This window comes from Phacochoerus africanus, chromosome 8 (assembly GCF_016906955.1).
Source record: "Phacochoerus africanus isolate WHEZ1 chromosome 8, ROS_Pafr_v1, whole genome shotgun sequence".
Lineage (NCBI taxonomy): Eukaryota > Metazoa > Chordata > Mammalia > Artiodactyla > Suidae > Phacochoerus > Phacochoerus africanus.
The window spans coordinates 4,582,171-4,601,651 of NC_062551.1; the positions used below are offsets into that span (position 1 = coordinate 4,582,171).

General features: G+C 48.5%; 1 protein-coding gene across 3 annotated transcripts in view; it reads right to left on the minus strand.

Annotated features, from left to right (window-relative positions):
* NECAB2 (N-terminal EF-hand calcium binding protein 2) overlaps positions 1-19,481 on the minus strand; it is a 42,427-nt gene that overhangs the window by 12,752 nt on the left and 10,194 nt on the right. For all 3 annotated transcript variants that reach the window (XM_047790985.1, XM_047790986.1, XM_047790984.1), the window contains 4 exons: positions 19,290-19,387; positions 8,948-9,084; positions 6,104-6,222; positions 5,841-5,920 (listed from right to left, as the gene is read on the minus strand). In XM_047790985.1, coding sequence (XP_047646941.1) covers positions 5,841-5,920; positions 6,104-6,222; positions 8,948-9,084; positions 19,290-19,387 — 434 coding nt within the window. The remainder of the gene's footprint in view (positions 1-5,840; positions 5,921-6,103; positions 6,223-8,947; positions 9,085-19,289; positions 19,388-19,481) is intronic.

Sequence of the window (19,481 nt, forward strand, 5' to 3'; positions counted from 1 at the left end):
AATAAGCCAAGTAAGAAATGAAAAAGGAAAAATCTTAACTGATAACTGCAGAAATACAAAACACCTTATTACTATTCTCATTTGTCTTTTGGGGCCACACCAGTGGCATATGGAGATTCTCAGGCTAGGGGTCTAATGGGAGCTGTAGCCGTCGGCCTACACCACAACCGCAGAAACATGGTATCTGAGCCGCGTTGGTGACCTACACCGCAGCTCATGGCAACACCAGATCCTTAACCCTGAGTGAGGCCAGAGATCGAACCCGTGTCCTCATGGATGCCAGTCGGATTCGTTAACTATTGAGCCACGATGGGAACTCCCAAAACACCTTGAAGGAATGAATGCTATGAACAATTATATGCCAACAAATTTGACAACCTAGAAGAAATGGACAACTTTCTAGAAACATACAGCCCACCAAAATTGAATCAAGAAAAAATAGATTTCTATTTATCAGATGAATTACTAGACATAAAATAGAATATGTAATTTAAAAACTCCCTACAAACAAAAGTCCAGGACCAGATGGCTTCACAGGTGAATTCTACCAAACACACAAAAAACAACTTTACCCATTCTTCTTAAACTCTTCCGAAAGAAGAGGGAACACTCCCAAAGACATTTTATGAAGCCATCATCATCCTAATAACAAACCAGACAAAGCTATCACCAAAGAAGAAAATTATAGGGCACCATCTTTGATGAATATAGATGCAAAAGTTCTCAACAAAATTTTAGCAAATCAAATCCAACAACATACAAAAATGATTATACACCATGCCCAAGTGGAATTCATCCCAGGTTCACAAGGAGGGGTCAACATACACAAATCAAACAATGTAATACACCACATTAACAAAAGAAAAGTAAAAAAAAAAAGTGATCATCTCAATAGATGCAGAAATAGTATTTCACAAAATCCAACATCCATTCAGAAAAGAAAATCTTACCAAAGTGGGTACAAAGGAAACAAATCTCAACATAATAAGAACCATCTATGCAAACCTACAAGCAATATTTTATTTTTAATTTTTTTTTCTTTAGGGCTGCAGGTGCAGCATATGAAAGTTCCCAGGCTAGGGGGGTTGAATCAGAGCTGCGGCTGCTGGCCTATGCCACAGTCACAGCAATGCCAGTTCTGAGCCAAGTCTGTGACCTACACCACACCTCTGTGACCTATACTGCAGCTTGTAGCTATGCAGGATCCTTAACCCACTGAGTGGGGCCAGGGATCAAACCTATATCCTCATGGATACAAGCTGGGTTTGTTTCCACTGAGCCAGTATGGGAACTCCCCCCACAGCCAATATAATACTCAACAGAGAAAAGCTGAAAGCCTTCCAGCTAAAATCTGGAACAAGAGAAGGATTCCCACTCTCACCACTTTATTCAACAAAGTAGCGGGAATCCTAGCCACAGCAATCGGACAAGATAAAGAAATAAAAGGTATCCAAATTGGAAGGGAAGAGGTAAAACTGTCACTAAATGCAGATGACATGATTCTATATATAGAAAACCCTAAGGACTCATACAAAAACTTCCCGACCTAATAAATGAATTTAGCAAAGGAGCAGGATGCAAGATTTAACATTCAAAAACTGCTTGCATTTTGGTATACTAACAATGAAATACCAGAAATGCAATGTAAAAAAAAAAAAAAATTTTTTTTTGTTTTTTGTTTTGTCACACCTGAGGCAGATGGAAGTCACCAGACCAGGGATTGAATCTGAGGCACAGCTGTGACCTATGCCACAGTTGTGGCAACGATGGATCCCTAACTCATTGTGCCAGGCCGGGGACTGAACCCATGCCGCAAGAGAGACAATGCTGGATCCTCAACCTGCTGCACCCCAGCAAGAACTCTAACTATACCTTTTAAAATCATACCTCCCCAGTAAAATACATAGGAATAAAACTGACCAAAAAGGTGAAAGATTTATACACAGAGAACTATAAAACATTAATCAAGGAAACTTAGGAGGATTCAAAGAAATGGAAAGATATTTGACGCTCTCAGACTGGAAGAATTAATATTGTTAAAATGCCATCCTACCCAGAGCAATCTACAGCTCTAATGCAATCCCTATCAAAGTACCCATGACATTTTTCACAGAACTAGAACAAACAATCCAAAAATTTATAAGGAACCATAAAAGACCCAGAACTGTCAAAGCAATCCTGAAGGGAAAAAAAAAAAAACAAAAAACAAAGCAGGAGGCATAATTCTCCCAGTCTTCAGGCAATTTTACAAAGCGACAGCAATCAAAAGATTGTGTGGTATTGGTATAAAAACATATATCCAGATCAATGAAACAGAAGAGAGACCAGAAATAAACCCAGATATGTGTGGTCAATTAATCTTTGACAAAGGAGGCAAGAATATGAAATGGGAAAGACAGTCTCTCCAGCAAGTGGTTCTGGGAAAAGTGGACAGCTCCATGTCCATCAGTGAAAGGAGAACACACCCTCATACCGTGCACAAAAATAAACTCAAAATGGCTTGAAGACTTAAACGGAAGACAAGACACCATCAAACTTCTAGAAGAGAACAATGGCAAAACATTCTCTGGCATTCACTGTACAGATGTTTTCTTAGGTCCGTCTCCCAAGGCAACAGAAATAAAACCAAAAATAAGCCAGTGGGACCTAATCAGACTTGCAAGCTTTCTGACAGCAAAGGAAACCATAAGAGAAAAACAACAAGGAAAAGACAACCTATGGAAAGGGAGAAAATAGTTGAAAATGAAGCAACTGCCAAGGGCCTCATCTCCAAGAATATGCCAACAACGCATACAACTCAACAACAACGAAACAACCCAAGTGAGAAATGGACAGAAGATCTAAATAGACATTTCTCTAAAGAAGACACATGGATGGCCAGTAGGCACATGAAAAGGCGCTCAACATCACTAAATATTAGAGAAATGCAAGTCAAAACTACAAGGAGGTTATCTCATCACACAGGTCAGAATGGCCATCATGAATAAGTCCATAAATAACAAACGCTGGAGAGGGTGTGGAGAAAAGGGAACCCTCCTGCACTGAATTAGCACATTACGGAGGTTCCTTTAAAAACTAAGTATATAGAACTACCCTACAACCTAGTAATTTCACTCTTGGGCATTTATCTGGAGAAAATTCAAATTCGAAAAGATACATGCACCTGTATGTTCACTGCAACACTATTTATAACAGTCAAGACATGGAAACCACCTAAATGTCCATCACGAGAGAAATGGATAAAGAAGATGTGGTACATATACACAATGGAGTATTACTCGGCCATGAAAAACAATGAAATAATGCCACTTGCAGCAACGTGGATGGACCTAGAGATTAAAATGCTAAGTGAAGGGAGTCCCCATTGTGGCGTAGCAGAAACAAATTCAACTAGGAACCATGAGGCTGTGGGTTCAATCCCTGGCCTCAGTGGGTTGAGGATCCGGCGTTGCTGTCGGCTGTGGTATGGGTCACAGACGTGGCTCAGATCTGGCATTGCTGTGGCTGTGGCATAGGCAGGCAGCTGCAGCTTCAATTAGACCTCTAGCCTGGGAGCCTCCATATGCTGCAGATACAGCCCCCACTCCCCCCAAAAAAACTAAGTGAAGTGAGTCAGACTAAGACCAATATCATTGGTATCACTTATATGTGGCATCTAATAAAAGTGATACAAAATCTTATTTATTAAAGATAAACTCAGAGACCTCAAAATCAAACTTAGGGTTATCAAAGCGGAAACTTTTGGGGGGAGGAGAGAGAAACTGGGAGGGTGGTATTAATACATACACACTACTACATACAAAATAATTAACAAGGACCTACTGCATAGCACAGGGAGGTCTAATAAATATTCTATAATAATCTAAATGGGAAAAAAGAATGGATATATATATATATATTTTTTTTTTCAATTCTGACTCACTTTGCTGTAAACCTGAGGCTACTACAACATTGTAAATCAACCAAACAACAACAAAGAAAAAACTGTGTACGTGGGCTCCTGGAGAGCAGGGGCTGCAACGGGTTCCCTAGGTTTCTCTTGGCCAGCAGGGCTACGCACGTTTGAGAGGATGAGGTAAAGATGAGGGGTGGGGGGAAGTCTGTGCCCCCCTCTCGCTGCCTCGCTGCCCCAGCCAGGGCTCCATCCCCAGGAGCGCTCAGGTTGGCCCGTGGAGGGTGGGGCCCAGACCCGGCCTCGGATTGGTCGCTGCTCGAGGCCCGGGCCAATCGGAGGCCGCAGAGGAGAGCCCCGCCCCGTCTCCAGGACGCCCAGGTGCTCCTCGGTTTCCAGCCAGCTGGTTGTTAAGGCGACTGAGGCGCTAAAAATAAGCTTCAAAGAGCCTCCCTCTGGGGGCACCCACAGCGTTGTTATGACAACCGGGCCTCAGGGTCTTGAAGAGCCTTCCCACCGCTCCCACCCAGCAGCCAGCTTTAAGGGGGTGGGGGGAATGGGGGAAGATCCCACCTCGGTGTGAACCCTGCAGGAGGGGTCGTGGCCTCTTACCCCTATATCCCTCCAAGTCCGGGCCTCAGCCTCCTTTTGGGGAGCCCACCCGCTGCCCTCACAAATCCCTCAAAACGAACCCACAAACCCATCAAAGCACTTTTTTTTTTGCCCTTTTGCAAAAGGTGTTAAAAATTCAGAAAAGTAGGAGAAATGTAAAAATGCCACCATAACCCTACAGCCCTGAGATCCTGCTGTCTTGGTTTATGAAGACTTATAAGCATGGCATGTGCACGTGTACAGGTTTGGGTATCAGAATGTTTAATAATAACTGCTAAATAACATTAACTACTAACTATGCTGTAGGCTCTGTGCTAAGCCATGAAGACATCATTTAATCCTCACAATGACCCTGTGAGAGGTACTATTCTTATCATTTTCTCTATGGTTAGAGGAGGCCTCTGAGGCTCAGAGAGGGTAAGTCACTGGCCTAACGTCACACAGCTATTAGGTGGTATAACCAGGATTCAAACACAGGCAGTCGGATACCTGAGCTCATAGGTAAACCTTAAGGCAAACTGTTTTCTTTCTTCCAACAAATGGTTACTATGATGGGCTGGGTTCCCCCAAATCCATCTATTGAAGTCCCAATCCCCAGTACCACAAAACGAGACTATAGACAGAGAAAGGACCATTGAAGGGGTGATTAAGTTAGAATCAGGTCCCACGGGCGGGCCCTAATCCATTATGACTGGTGGCCTTCTAAGAAGAGATCAAGACACAGACACACACGGGCACCGGGAGAAGACGGCCGCTGCATGCCAATGAGAGAGGGCCTCAGAGGAAACCAGCCCTGCCAACCACTTGATTTCAGATTTCTAGCCTCGCTCTGTGAGAGAACAGATGCTGGCGTTTAACCCCCAGCCCTCCAAACATGGTTCTGGCAGCCTGGGAAACTCACCCGGTCCCAAGTACCTGCTGAGCCATGAAATGGTCTCCAAAAACAAGATTCCTCAAAGGCTGTGCCGTTTTCTGTCCTGTGTGGACGTGCCGTGTCACCTCTAAAAGTCTTCGCACGGCCGGTGGTTCTGCTCTCTCCGGGGACATCAACAACCCTCCTCAACCACCTGCCAGGACTGCCCCGCCTTGAAGTCCCCTGAAGCTCTGTCCCCCTGAAGCTCTGTCCCCTTGAAGCTCTGTCCCCTCGCTGCCCAGGACCATGCCAACTGCGTTCTGCTCCTGGCTGCTCGCCCACCCCTCACAGCTCCTCCTCTCGGGCCTGTGTTCCCGAGGTCCCCCCTTAGTCCCCCCTCCACCTGGGGGATGTCCCCCATCCCAACTCTGCACTCCCTGGGGGCCGGGCAGGAGGACAGAGGCGGGAGCTCCGGGGGCTTACCCTGTTCTCCAGCCGTCCTATCAGCTCCGCCAACCTGCTGACCTGGGCTTCCAGGCCCTCCTCTTTGGGGTCCGAAGTGACTGGACAGAGGAAGAGAGATGCTGATGGAGGGGAGGGGAGCCCCCGGCCTCCCCTGGCACTGAGTCCTGCCCCAGCTCGCCCAATCCGGTCCCTGGGGGAGGCCCAGGCCCCCACGGACCAGTCTCAGAATTCCCCCAGGGCCCCCATCCAGTGCCCCCTACCCCAGGCCGATGCTCTCTTACCAGGCGGGAAGTTCTTCCCCTGATCCGTGGCCACGAACTTGTGGTTGGGGGCGTAGGGGGGAGCCGGGCTCCCAGACCAGGCCTCCACCATGCTGTGGCTGGGCTTGCTGTGGTTCTGCCTGCAGTGCGAGTGGGAAACACACACAGTGAGGGGGCTGCAGGGCCCTGACCCCTTGTAGCAGCCTTGACAGACATGAAGCACCAATATGCACAGAACTCGCTCTGTGGAGCCCCATCCCTGTGAAGCGGGCATCACAGTCTTTGTTTCAGAGGAGGACACGAGGCCCAGAGGCCAAGGCCACACTGCTAGCGGGGCAGGGTCAGGACCCGAACTCGAATCCATGCTAGGAACCCAGGATGTCTCCCCCAGGAAGCTCGGTTCCAGGGCTGGCGCAGGGCTGAGCCAAGCCTCCACCCTTCCCATGACTCATGGCTGCCCCTCCGTGACCCTGCCAGGAGCTGCTTCGGTGTCCTGTGCCCTCTGGGGCAGGGGTCTGGGTTTGCTAATGACCCTCTCCACAGAATGAAGCCCTAAGACACAGTCGAGAGCAGGCAGCTAACAGGGCGGAAAAACGTGATCCTGACCTCAACGTGGCCCCATCTCCTGCACTACAGCCCCGCCATGGACACTGACGAGCACCACGGCACGGCCCTGGCATGCCCTGGCACACACACGGCCCACCACCATGCCTGGCACATAGCAGGGACTTGACAAATGCTTAAGAGAATGCTCGGACCCCCATGTGCAAAGGGATGCTGAAAAACTCACCAGAGACACACAAATACACAAAGACCCACGTATCCATAGGACACACATACTCTTCTGTGTACGGCCGGCAGGCCTGGCCCCAGCCCTCTTGTCTTTGGGCAGCTGCCGGGGTATGTTCTGGAACTTGTCTCCCATGAACCAGAAGCACCCCCTGCCACCTGTGCAGGGGGCCAGCAGCCCCCTGAGCTGTAGAGGGCCAACCCCACTTCCCCGTGGGAGGAGAAAGGCTGGCAGGGTCTTTGATGCATCAATCCTGGTCACTCCACAAGCCAGCAGCAAATCAAATGTGACCTTCAGACCATGAGCAGGTGCCGTGGGGGGCCCCCAGGGTGGCAGGGTCTGAACCAGTGGCTCTGCCTGGATCCCAACCTCCCCAGGGCTGGGATACAGGAGGCCCGGGGGGCCTGCAGCTGGGAGCCAAAATAGCTGAGATTTGGGCGGCTGGAGGTGGAGGTGCGTATGAAGCAGATGTGTCACCCCATTGCGGCGTGCCACTGCTGCCACCAACGTCCCCAAGTAAGGTCCCCCAAAGGGGGGTGGGGAGGCGTAACCACTGGCAAGTAACAGAACTGGCACAGTGCAGGAAATCAGCCATGAAAATCGCACAGCGGTCTTATCTGCTCTGCGGCAGGATAGAACCGGCAAGTCTTTTAATCACGAGAGTGACAAGAAAATGAAGGAAATTGAAGTGACAGCTTCCAGAGCTGTGGCTGTTAACCCTAGCGACCCTCAGAATCACAAGACGGATCGCGGATGCAGAGTCCTGGGCTCAGCTCCCAGGGACCCGAATCCAGTGGGCATGGCCTGGGAATCTGCACTGCGCATTTCCAAGGTGATGAGGCTGCAGATGCTCAGAGCAGGTGCACTGTTGGAAAAGTGTCATCGAGCAGCCTTGGGGATCACATCTGACTGGGACCCAGGGCCCCGCCAACCCAAAAACAGAGGCCCAAACCCCCACCCCCAGCAACCAACATCCCGCCGCGCCGGGCTTCTGCCTGGGAAACCCACGGCTGCGGCAGCAGTTCGAGGCTCGGGAACACCAGGGCACCTGTCTCTCGCTCAGGTTGCTCTCTCCTGCTTCTCTTCCTTTATTTCTCCCTCCCTCTGGGCACATCAGCTGTTCTGGGAAGAAAAGGCACAGCGGAGCTGGCTTCAACTCGGCTCAACTAGGAGGGCCTGCCTGCAGTCCCCAAGGGCTGGCCCTGCTGAGCTGGAAGAAGACTGCTCCCCTCTGGACCCCAGGCTCGCCGCCTCAGCAGGGCCCCCACCCCCCCAAAGAGGAGGGATCCTGGGTGCTTTTCCCCGGCTTTAAGGACCTGGAAACAAGACTATAAATAACACTAGGCAACATTATGAGAAAACCCGTCCATCTCACTGCTGCTTCCACCTTTTTGCAGCCACGACTCCATGTTACTCTTTTCCACGGCCAGCTACGATCTCACAGCCTCTCTTTTTTGACAAAGAAGGAGCAGGCTTCAGGGTCCAAGATGACTGCAGGCACCACGCATCACTCACAGCACGTCACACCAGTTTTTTTTTTTTCCCCTTTTCCTTAAATGGCTGCACCCACGGCATATGGAAGTTCCCAAACGAGGGACTGAATCTGAACCCACCCAAGCCAGGGATTGAACCTCCGACTGCGGCAACGCCAAATCCTTAACCCACTGGGCTGGGCTGGGGATTGAACCTGCGCCGCCTCAGAGACAACACTGGATCCTTAACCCGCTGCCCCCCATCAGGAATGCTCTGTTTTCCAGTTACGGTAATCACCAGTACGGCTTCCTTTATTTATTCCCAGTTTTTAAAAAATGAGTCCAACAATAGGATGGTTTTAGGTGAGCAAAAAATGTGAGCAGTACGGGGATGTGGCAAAAGTGATGGGAGTCTAGGAACTCGTCATAACTCTATGGGGAGGTAGGTCTACAATGTCCCCATTCCACAGCTGGAGAAGTGGAGGCGCAGAGACGGGCAGCAGCTTGCCCAAGGTCACCCAGCTCCCAGGGCCCCCACCAAGCAGCAGGTGAGCACATACACCGCCCACTCCCACAGGACCCCTCGAGGTCCCACCAACGCACCGGATCTGGCTGGTCTGCTCTTCGATGGCCTCCACCGCGCTTTCCACCGAGCTCAGCAGGGACTGGATCTGGTTGGCCGTCTCCTTTAGGAGGAAGCGCGTCACAAACTGGTCCACGTTGCTTCCCCCCTCATACACCTGTGGAGGGAAGAGAAGCAGCACAGAGAGGACAGGGGTTGGGATGGGAATGAGGGTGGGGACCTGGTGCAGAGCTGGGGGGACACTGGGGCTCAGTGTCTCTGCTTTGCCGTGGGCTGGGGACCCCTAAGGGCTCCTGTGTGAAGGTAGGGGCTATGGACTCGGACACCAAGGTTTGAGCCGTGGCTTCCTCACTTACTGGCTCTGTGACTTCTATGACCACAGTCGTAACTATCTTTCAAGGCTGCAGTGAGGACTGGACGGCAAAATGTTACCTACGGTTGTGTCTGTCACACGGCAAATACTCAAGGTGCAGTAGCTGCGATGATGAAGATGATGGTGAAGACGACGGTGGTCATGGTGGTGGTGGTGCAGCTGGTAGTGGTGCTGGTTGTGAAGACAGTGACGACAGCGGCAATGGCTACGAGGATGGTGGGGCTGATGGTGACGAAGATGATGGTGGTAGCGATGGTGATGATGGTGGTGGGGATGAAGGTGCTGATGGAGATGAAGGTGGCGGTGGGGACGGTGATGAAGGTGGGGATGAAGATGATGAAGATGATGGTGGTGGGGATGGAGATGATGATGGTGGGGATGGAGATGAAGGTGACGGTGGGGACGGTGATGAAGGTGGGGATGAAGATGATGAAGATGATGAAGGTGGGGATGGTGATGAAGATGGGGATGGAGATGAAGGTGACGGTGGGGACAGTGATGAAGATGGTGGGGATGGTTATGAGGACGATGATGATGGTGGTGATGAAGATGGGGATGGTGATGGTGATGAAGATGGTGGTGGTAGTCATGAAGGTGATGAGGATGATGGTGGTGGGGATGGTGATGAAGATGAAGGTGACGGTGGGGACGGTGATGAAGGTGGGGATGGAGATGATGGTGGTGGGGACAGTCATGAAGGTGATGAGGATGAAGATGGTGGGGATGGAGATGAAGGTGACGGTGGGGACAGTGATGAAGGTGGGGATGGAGATGATGAAGATGATGGTGGTGGGGATGGTGATGAAGATGAAGGTGACGGTGGGGACGGTGATGAAGGTGGGGATGGAGATGATGGTGGGGATGGTGCTGAAGGTGGGGATGGTGCTGAAGATGAGGGTGATGGTGGGGACAGTGATGAAGGTGGGGATGGAGATGATGAAGATGATGGTGGTGGGGATGGTGATGAAGATGAAGGTGACGGTGGGGACGGTGATGAAGGTGGGGATGGAGATGATGGTGGGGATGGTGCTGAAGGTGGGGATGGTGCTGAAGATGAGGGTGATGGTGGGGACGGTGCCATAGATGGTGGGGATGGTGATGAGGACGCTGATGATGGTGGCGACAGCGATGAAGAGGAGCGTGAAGGGGGTGGTCTCCATGTAGTTGGGGACAGAGACAAAGTATCAGGGAAGAAGCATGCGCAACCTCCTCTCCGTCCTTCCTCCTCCAAGGTGGGTCCTCTGGGCTGGGTGTGGTGGTGCGCGCCTGCAGGCCCAGCTCCTTGGACTACGCGGAAGCAGGAGGACCACTTAAGCCCAGGAGTTCGGGGCTGCAGTGCCCTGGGCCTTAACTTTGGCACCAACATGGTGACCTCCTGGGAGTGGGGGACCATGGTTGCCTGAGGAGGGGTGACCCGCCCCAGGTCAGAAACAGAGTCGGTCAAACCTCTGAGTGGATCAGCAGAGGGGGCACACCTGTGAATACCCACTGCGCTCCAGCTTGGGCCACATGGCGAGACCCGGTCTCTCTTGCTAAGGGAAGCCTGCACCTCCTAAATGTTCTGTATGTCCCCTAAATCAATACTACATTTTTTGCCTTCAAAAAAACCCAGTGGATTCTTTGGGGTCTGGGCCTGCGTGCTGCTACTCAGAGAAACGGCAGAAGAGAATTGAAAGCGCTGGAAGAGATGTGACTGCCTCCCCAAAGAAAGTTGCCGAGACTCAATTCCCAGGGGCAGGGATGGAAGGGGAGCCCGAGCGGAAAGAGAGGGAGGGAGGCTGAGCAGTCACGAGAGGAGGACCTCGGGGGATTAGATGAAGAGGGTGTCCCGTGAATTTCGCTCTGTGGTGCAAGACAATGTCCCCTTTTGTCAAGAGTCAGCAGCAAAGACATTTCTGGAGCCAGATGAGTTTCCTCTGGATTCGGAGGACTTTACAGTGAAAGGGAGAAGACTGTGGCTTGGCCAGGTCACTCCCAGACGATAATGATCAAATGATGCCGTGCTGGGGACCTGGTCCCTCCGGCCCGGCTGCTCTCAGCACCTCCTCTGCCAGGACCACCCCTCTGCCCCCTGCCCAGCCATCTTCCCTGGCACCTGGAATTCTGCCCAGTCCCTGGCAGGGCGATGGGGAACAGGGCTCTCAAGCAAAGAAAATTAAACCATCCATCACTCTGACTGGGAATTAATTAGAGATAATTGCACAAGGGAACCTCAGCTAGAGACAGAGAGTCTGAGAAACGGAGGCAAGGGTGGGAAGCAGGGAAATCCGGGTTGGGGGTGGAGAGACGCCGAGAGGATGGGTGCACAGACGGGCAGTGTGGACCTCCCATGCCAGTGGGCAGACCAGAAGATGAAATGACCAAGCCCATCAGGCTCTGGAAGCCTAAGGCACTGTGGTGATGGATTCTCCTTCCTAGCAGACAGCTGAACTCAGTCTGGTGATCAGCGGGCTCTGGACAAACAAATGGCTCAGAAAGAACAAGAGAGAACAGAGTTAAAAAAAAAAAAAAAAAAAAAAAGAATAAGATAAAGGCTGCCAGAAGCCATGGAGCAGAAAAATGAGCTGGCGTTAAGTGTGTTAGAAGCCTCCTGATATAAGGGACTCAAGATGCAGTAGTCAGGGATCGATATGCGTAACTGGATAGCTGAGTTGAAAAAACAAAACCAAACAAGTGATTTTCCAGAGAGTAAAAATGCACCTTTTGCAGTTTGGTCCTCCACTACCACCGATGCCTCAGCCAAGAGGCCAGCTCCACAGATTCCAGACGGAAAGGGCCAGATGGAGGGATTCTGCATTACGTGGACAAGTTATTCACAGGCAGATAAGAGACAGATCTTCGGAAATCTGCAAATCCCTCCAGGTTTCCCAGAAAAGAAGCACCTTTCAAAAAAAAAAAAAAAAAAAAAAAGAAGGCCTAGGAACTTCTCCCAAATCTTCTAGGTCTGAAGCAGAGAAAAAAATTCTAGAATACAGATGTTGTGAAAAAAAATTGGCGGTGATCACACAAAAATTAAAATTCAGGGAGGTCCCGCTGTGACGCAACAGGATCGGCAGCATCTCTGGAGCACTAGGACACAGGTTCAATGCCCGGCCCAGCACAGTGGGTTAAGGATTGGTGGTGTTGCCGCTGTGACGGAGGTCGCAGCTGCGTCTCGGATTCAGGCCCTAGCCTGGGAACTTCCATGTGCTGCGGAGCAGGAAATGAATAAGTAAATGTATACAAACATAAGATCAAGGTTACAGAGGTCAGGAAATAAGAACCACAGAGAGTTAAATTTGACTGACTTTGGAAGAGGTCCATAAAGATTGTCAAAGTACAGAAAAGTAGCCAATCATCTCAAAAAATGTTGTAATTTCACAACCGGGAACAGAAACTGTTTTTTTATGAGCCGGTATAAAAACAGGATTCAGAGTGTTGCCGACGCATCTTTCCAAAATGCCTACTGAAGTGACAGCTAGATGATTCACCTGTGAAATCATAATCAAGGCTATAAACAAAGCAGACCATCAAAAGGCAAAATGTCAAAAAAGACAAAGGATCATGAAAAAAAACAGGAAGCATCAAAGATTCTGACGGCAGCCAGGCCAGAGAGATCATAATTACGAAAAAATTGCCCCATGTAAAGACACAGTCCCAGATTTGATTAAACGAGATCCATCTGGAGGCATAAGCAAAGCAGCACCAAAGGATTTGCAAGGAAAAGCCGGTGCAAAGCTTCTGCTACCAAATTTGACTGAATGCCTAGGACAAGTTGCAATATCACGATCAAGGCAGAAGTGAAATGGGAAAGTATTACATAAGAGGGGTAAGAAAAAGTGACAAAAGACATAATGCATTACAAGGACATGACATTAAATCCTTGGCATTATTAAATCTTTGTGCAATGCGAGAGGATACTGCTCTAAGTATGGCTACAGAGGGACCGGATGGATATAAGCACTTTTTAAAGCAACTCTGCTTTGCGCCAGAAGCCTCACACTGCTTGTATTCCTTGACCTAGTAATTCTCCACTTTTGATAATCTATCCCTAAGAAACAATGCAAGATGTAGACAAGTGTTTATGTTCCAAGGCTAGTGTTATCCAATAATAACAAAAACCTTGAAAAATCTAACATGCCCCAAAAGAGGAACAATATACAAATTTAAGTAAGAATACTTAAAATGATGCCTTTATCGCCATTTATGCCAAACCCACAGCCAATTAAATACTCAATGGAGGAATCAACATTAAGGCTGGAAGCCTTCCCACTAAAATCTGAAACAAGGAGGCCCACTCTTACCACTTTTATTTAGCATAGTATTGGAAGTCCCAGCCAGAGCGATCAGATAAAAAAAAATAATAATAATAAATTAAAAAAATAAAAGGGCGGAGCTCCCGTTGCGGCGCAGTGGTTAACGAATCCGACTAGGAACCATGAGGTTGCGGGGTCAATCCCTGGCCTTGCTCAGTGGGTTAATGTTCAGGTGTTGTCATGAGCTGTGGTGTAAGTCACAGGCGCGGCTCGGATCCCGCGTTGCTGTGGTTCTGGCGTAGGCTGGCGGCTACAGCTCCGATTCAACCCCTAGCCTGGGAACCTCCATATGCCGCGGGAGCGGCCCAAGAAATGGCAAAAAGACAAAAATCAATCAATCAATCAATCAAAGGGATCCAAATTGGAAGGGAAGAGGTAAAATTTTCACTGTATGCTCATGACATGACACCATATATAGAAAACCCTAAGGACTCCATATATTAACTACTTGATCTGATCAACAATTGTAGCAAAGCAGCAGGATATACGATTAACATTCAGAAATTGGTTGTATTTCTGTCTACTAATAATGAAATAATAGAAAATAGAAAAACAATACTTTTTAAAATTGCTCCAAAAAATAAAATACCTGGGAATAAACCTGACCAAGGAGGTGAAAGACTTACACACTGAGAACTGTAAAATATTAATCAAGGAAATTCAAGGGGACTGAATTTGGATTGACATGGAAAGATATTCCATGCTCTTGGATTGGAAGAATTAATATTGTTAAAATGGCCATCCTACCCAGAGCAATCTACAGCTCTAATGCAATCCCTATCAAAGTACCCATGACATTTTTCACAGAACTAGAACAAACAATCCAAAAATTTATATGGAACCATAAAAGACCCAGAACTGTCAAAGCAATCCTGAAGGAAAAAAAAAAACCAAAACAAAAAAAAAAACAAAGCAGGAGGCATAATTCTCCCAGACTTCAGGCAATTTTACAATGCGACAGCAATCAAAAGATTGTGTGGTATTGGTATAAAAACATATATCCAGATCAATGAAACAGAAGAGAGACCAGAAATACACCCAGATATGTGTGGTCAATTAATCTTCGACAAAGGAGGCAAGAATATAAAATGGGAAAGACAGTCTCTCCAGCAAGTGGTTCTGGGAAAAGTGGACAGCTCCATGTCCATCAGTGAAAGGAGAACACACCCTCATACCGTGCACAAAAATAAACTCAAAATGGCTTGAAGACTGAAACGGAAGACAAGACACCATCAAACTTCTAGAAGAGAACAATGGCAAAACATTCTCTGGCATTCACTGTACAGATGTTTTCTTAGGTCCGTCTCCCAAGGCAACAGAAATAAAACCAAAAATAAGCCAATGGGACCTAATCAAACTGACATGCTTTTGCACAGCATAGGAAACCATAGACAAAAGGCAAAGACAACCTACAGACTGGGAGAAAACAGCTGCAAACAATGCAACTGACAAGGGCTTCATCTCTAAAATGTGCAAAGAACACATGCAACTCAACAACAATAATAATAATAAAAAAACCTAATCAAAAAATGGGCAGAAGACCTAAATAGACATTTCTCTAAAGAAAGCATACGGTGGCAAGCAGGCACATGAAACAAGGCTCAACATCACTAATTATTCAAGAAATGCAAATCAAAACTGCAGTGAGGTATCAGCTCACACTGGTTAGAATGGCCATCATTAACAAGTCTACAAAAACCAAATCCTGGAGAGGGTGTGGAGAAAAGGCAACCCTCCGAACACTGCTGGTGTGAAAGTAAATTGGTGCAGCTACGATGGAAAACATTGTGGAAATGCCTCAAGAAACTGAATACAGAACCACCATATGATCCAGCAGACCCACTCCCGGGCATATATCCAGACAAAATCGTAATTCAAAGAGATACATGCACCCCCGTGTTCACTGCAGCCCTATTCACAATAGCCAAGACATGGAAACAACCCACATGTCCTTCGACAGAGGACTGGATTAAGAAGATGTGCTACATATATACAATGGAATAGTACTCAGCAATAAGACAACAAAACAATGCTACTGGCAGCAACACGGATGCAATTAGAGACTCTCATACTAAGGGAAGTCAGTCAGGAAGAGAAAGACAGATACCATGTGCTATCACTTCTATGTGGAATCTAATATGCGGCACAAATGAACCTACAAAACAGAGACAGGCTCAGACACAGAGAACAGACTTGTGGCTACCAAGGGGGAAGGTGGAGGGAGTGGGATGGACGCGGAGTTTGGGGTTAGTAGATGCAAACTATTACATTTAGAATGAAGAAGCAAAGAGGTCCGACTGTACAGCACAGGGAACTACATCCAGTCTCCTGGGATGTAGGAGCTCCGGTTCGACCCCTAGCCTGGGAACCTCCATATGCCCGGGAGCGGCCCAAGGAATGTCAAAAAGGTGGAAAAGAGTATCAATAAAGAATGTGTATATATATATACACACACACACACACACACATATATATATATATATGCCTGAGTCCATGTGATGTCCAGAAGGAATGGGCATAACTACCCATACGTCAAAAAAAGAAAAAAAACCTATCATTGAGTGAAAGTATCATTCAAAGATGAGTTTCTAAAATTTCAAACTGTATTAGCTCCCAAAATTTAAGCATCCCATTACACACACAAAGTATAGCAACACCAATAAACCTAAGGAAATAGGAGGTAGGAAATAATAATAAAAACTCTAAATACTGGAGAAAACGTACTGTATCAATGAAATTTAAATACACGTGTCAGGGGCTTGTTACGAGGAACAAGTAATTAAAACAGGCCAAAAAACTGTCAAATCGAAGTTTAAATGTAGCCAAATAGCACAAAAATTAAATCAAGACCTGAGCTAGACCAGCAGGTTTTTTATTGAATTTAATCTGCATTATGTGTCTGTTTTGTTTCAATGTTTCAGAATTAAAAAAAAAAGAATATATTATAATTGATCATAAAATTGAACATGTTCATGGCAGTTTTGTTTAAAAATGTACTAAACTGAACTTAATGAAAATTAGGATGGACTTTAAAAATCACTATTAAAATAACCCCCTCCCTGGTTTAGGACCTCAACCCAAGCCTATGGATTCATTCTATTTTTGAACAGAAAAATGATTCTAAGGTTGAGCAGCTGATTCACACACAGAAAATATTCAAAGCCACCTACAATTCACTCCCAAAGTAACATCCAATCTCAGTTCCTGATAGAGACAGAGAGAAAACAAAATGCTCAGCTAGTGACAGGGATTCAGCAGCGTGGTAAGAGAATGATGCACCAATTAGGATTTATCACAGGGAGCTAAGGACTGTTCAATAGGAGGGAATCTAATAATAGAATCCACCCCATCAATAGCTTAGGGGGGAAAAAAAATCATATGATCCCTGAAAAACAGCAAAAAGGCATTTGGAAAAAATTCACTACCACCCTCTAAGGCCAAATGCAATGACGAGAATGCAAAAATATTTTTTAGCTGGCTGAAGAGGATTCTAAAATAAGAGCTGGTATTAGTATTATAATTAGTGAAGAAATTACGAGAGATGCATTTGAACAAATCAGGAGCAAAACAAGGAGGCCTGACGTAGCGCAGTTACAATGTTTGAGAATTGGCGTGGGGCAGGGGACACACAGGACACGCAGAAAAAGAAGGAGCCCATGTTGGAAAAAAGATGGTAACTACGCTAGTTAACAGGTCCCCTAGGACCGCCTCCCAGTAAGAGCGAACGGGTCAAGCTCAAAGTCAATGGATGCAAGAGAAGTACGTGAACTCATCAACCAGCTGCACTTCTCCAAACAAAAACTGGTTAGAAAACACGCCAGGAAGAGAAATGCCAGTCACTGCTGTGACAGTCGACCATTGCTGCCCCTGCCACCAAGCATGGGCCAAAGACTGCACGATTTCCCGCAGCAAAAAATCCCCCAAAGGGCTCTAAGTTGTACCGGTAGGTGTTAAAATCCTCTCCTTGATGGAGACCCGTGTTATGTCTCTGAACAGTTACGACCAAAGCCCACGAAACAGGTACACCTGTTATTAATGCCCAGACCACAGTGCTGGGCAGTGGCCCTATTCGCAGGTGAGAAAACTGAGGCAGTGGTTGCAATGGCAAGCTGTCCCACGTGGACTGATGCAACTCACACAGCCCGTGAGGAAGAGAGGTGGGGCTGACAGCCTTTCTGTGCAGGGGTTCCACAGTTCGGGGTCTTTCCATGCTCCCCTCTAAACCATCGCCCAGCTTGATCCTGCAGAATATCAAAGAGTGTCCAAGGAGAAACACTGAAAGGGAACTGGTCTCCCACGATGTTAAAACATACTTTAGAGAAACAGGAGTTAGTGGAGGCTCAGGTTTAGGTCCGGCTGCTTTTGGATCCCTGGGAAGAAAGGGATTCTTTAAAACCTGGCAAAGCAGGAACCAAGGAGCATTTGAAAAAAAAAAAAAATACAGATTTGATCTTTGCTTTGTCTGAGCATACAGTAGGAGCCTAATGATCAAAATGAACAGTCACCCCTGCTCTGCACCGGGCCCTGTGCTAAGCAGCTTAGAGACCTCTTACTTGGCTCAGTCCTGGTAAGGACTCTTGAGGTGAATGTTCCCATTCCACAGATGGAGAAACTGAGGCTCAGAAAGAGAAGTGACTGAGTGGGGGGGTCCTTCAGCCAGGTCTGACTGAGCTTGCTGGCCTCAACCAGCAGGTGGATCTGGCCTTTTCTGAGCTCCCACAGCCCGGGTAGGCTGCATGCCCTTGGGCATCATGTGTCCCTACCACGTGGCCAGCATCCCGCTCTCTCCCTACATGCCCTGGTCAGCGCGCCTAAGCAGTTGCCCCCACTCCAGGCCCCCAGCTCCACACCTTCTGCAAGGCCCCTGACTCAGTTTCCCCTCCTATGTTAGCAGCAAGCTATGCTGTCTGGCTATGACTCAGCAGCGGTCACCTTTCCGAGCGTCCGTTTCCATAGCTCTGGGGGGTGGGAGAGTGATGGTCCCCACCCACGGGGTTGCCATGGGGATTAAAATCAGCCCTTAATCCTGGGCGGCACAGCCCCTGGAAATCCACCGTACCTCTTCTCTGTGGATACAGAGGAGGAATGCCCCCCAACCACGCCCTCCAGCAGTGCCAGCCCAGTGCGGGTCCAGACCCAGAGGTGGGAAATGGAGCTGGGGCAGGGTGCTGTTTAAGCCCCTCCGAGCTACAATGGCAAAGGCGCAATGATGTCCAGCCCACACCTCCCCCTCTCCCTGCCTTCTGCCCTCCTCAGGGCATACAGGCCAACAAGGAGGTGACAGGCCCGTGGGAACAGACTCTGAAGCCACCTCTCAACCCAGTCATCCTCAGGTTCCCAGTCAAGCTGAGATGCTCGAATCCACCCCTCTCCCACCCCACCTGTACCACACCTATAACCCTGCTGGACAAGGCACAGGATGGTCAGATCTGACCCCTGTCCAAGGACCCTGGGGAGCTCAATGCGACGGCTGCTCCCTTCCTAGGACCCCCACCCTGGGATCACGCTCCCAAACAGACACGGCGGGACAGGGCCATTCGCCAAGCTGCTCCACTCACTTCACACTTTACCTCACTCCCTCTCAGAGCCCCAAGAAAAGCCACCTCAGAGCCAGAGTCGTCACAAACCCAGGCACGCTTGGACAAGGACGCTCTGGGGAAACGGAGACCCCAACCAGCCCCCGCACCCGCTGACCTCCTTGGTGTAGCCCATGGCCTTCAGGACAGAGTGATTCAAGGTCTCCAGGGAGGCCAAGACGTCCTCGTAGTCCCCCATGTGGTCCACAAAGTAATCTGGGGGAAGGGAAAGCAGAGATCAAGGGTCTTAGGAGGATCACGACCCCCCCCCCACCGCCCTCCCACTAATCCCATCTGTGCTCCTTGTTCA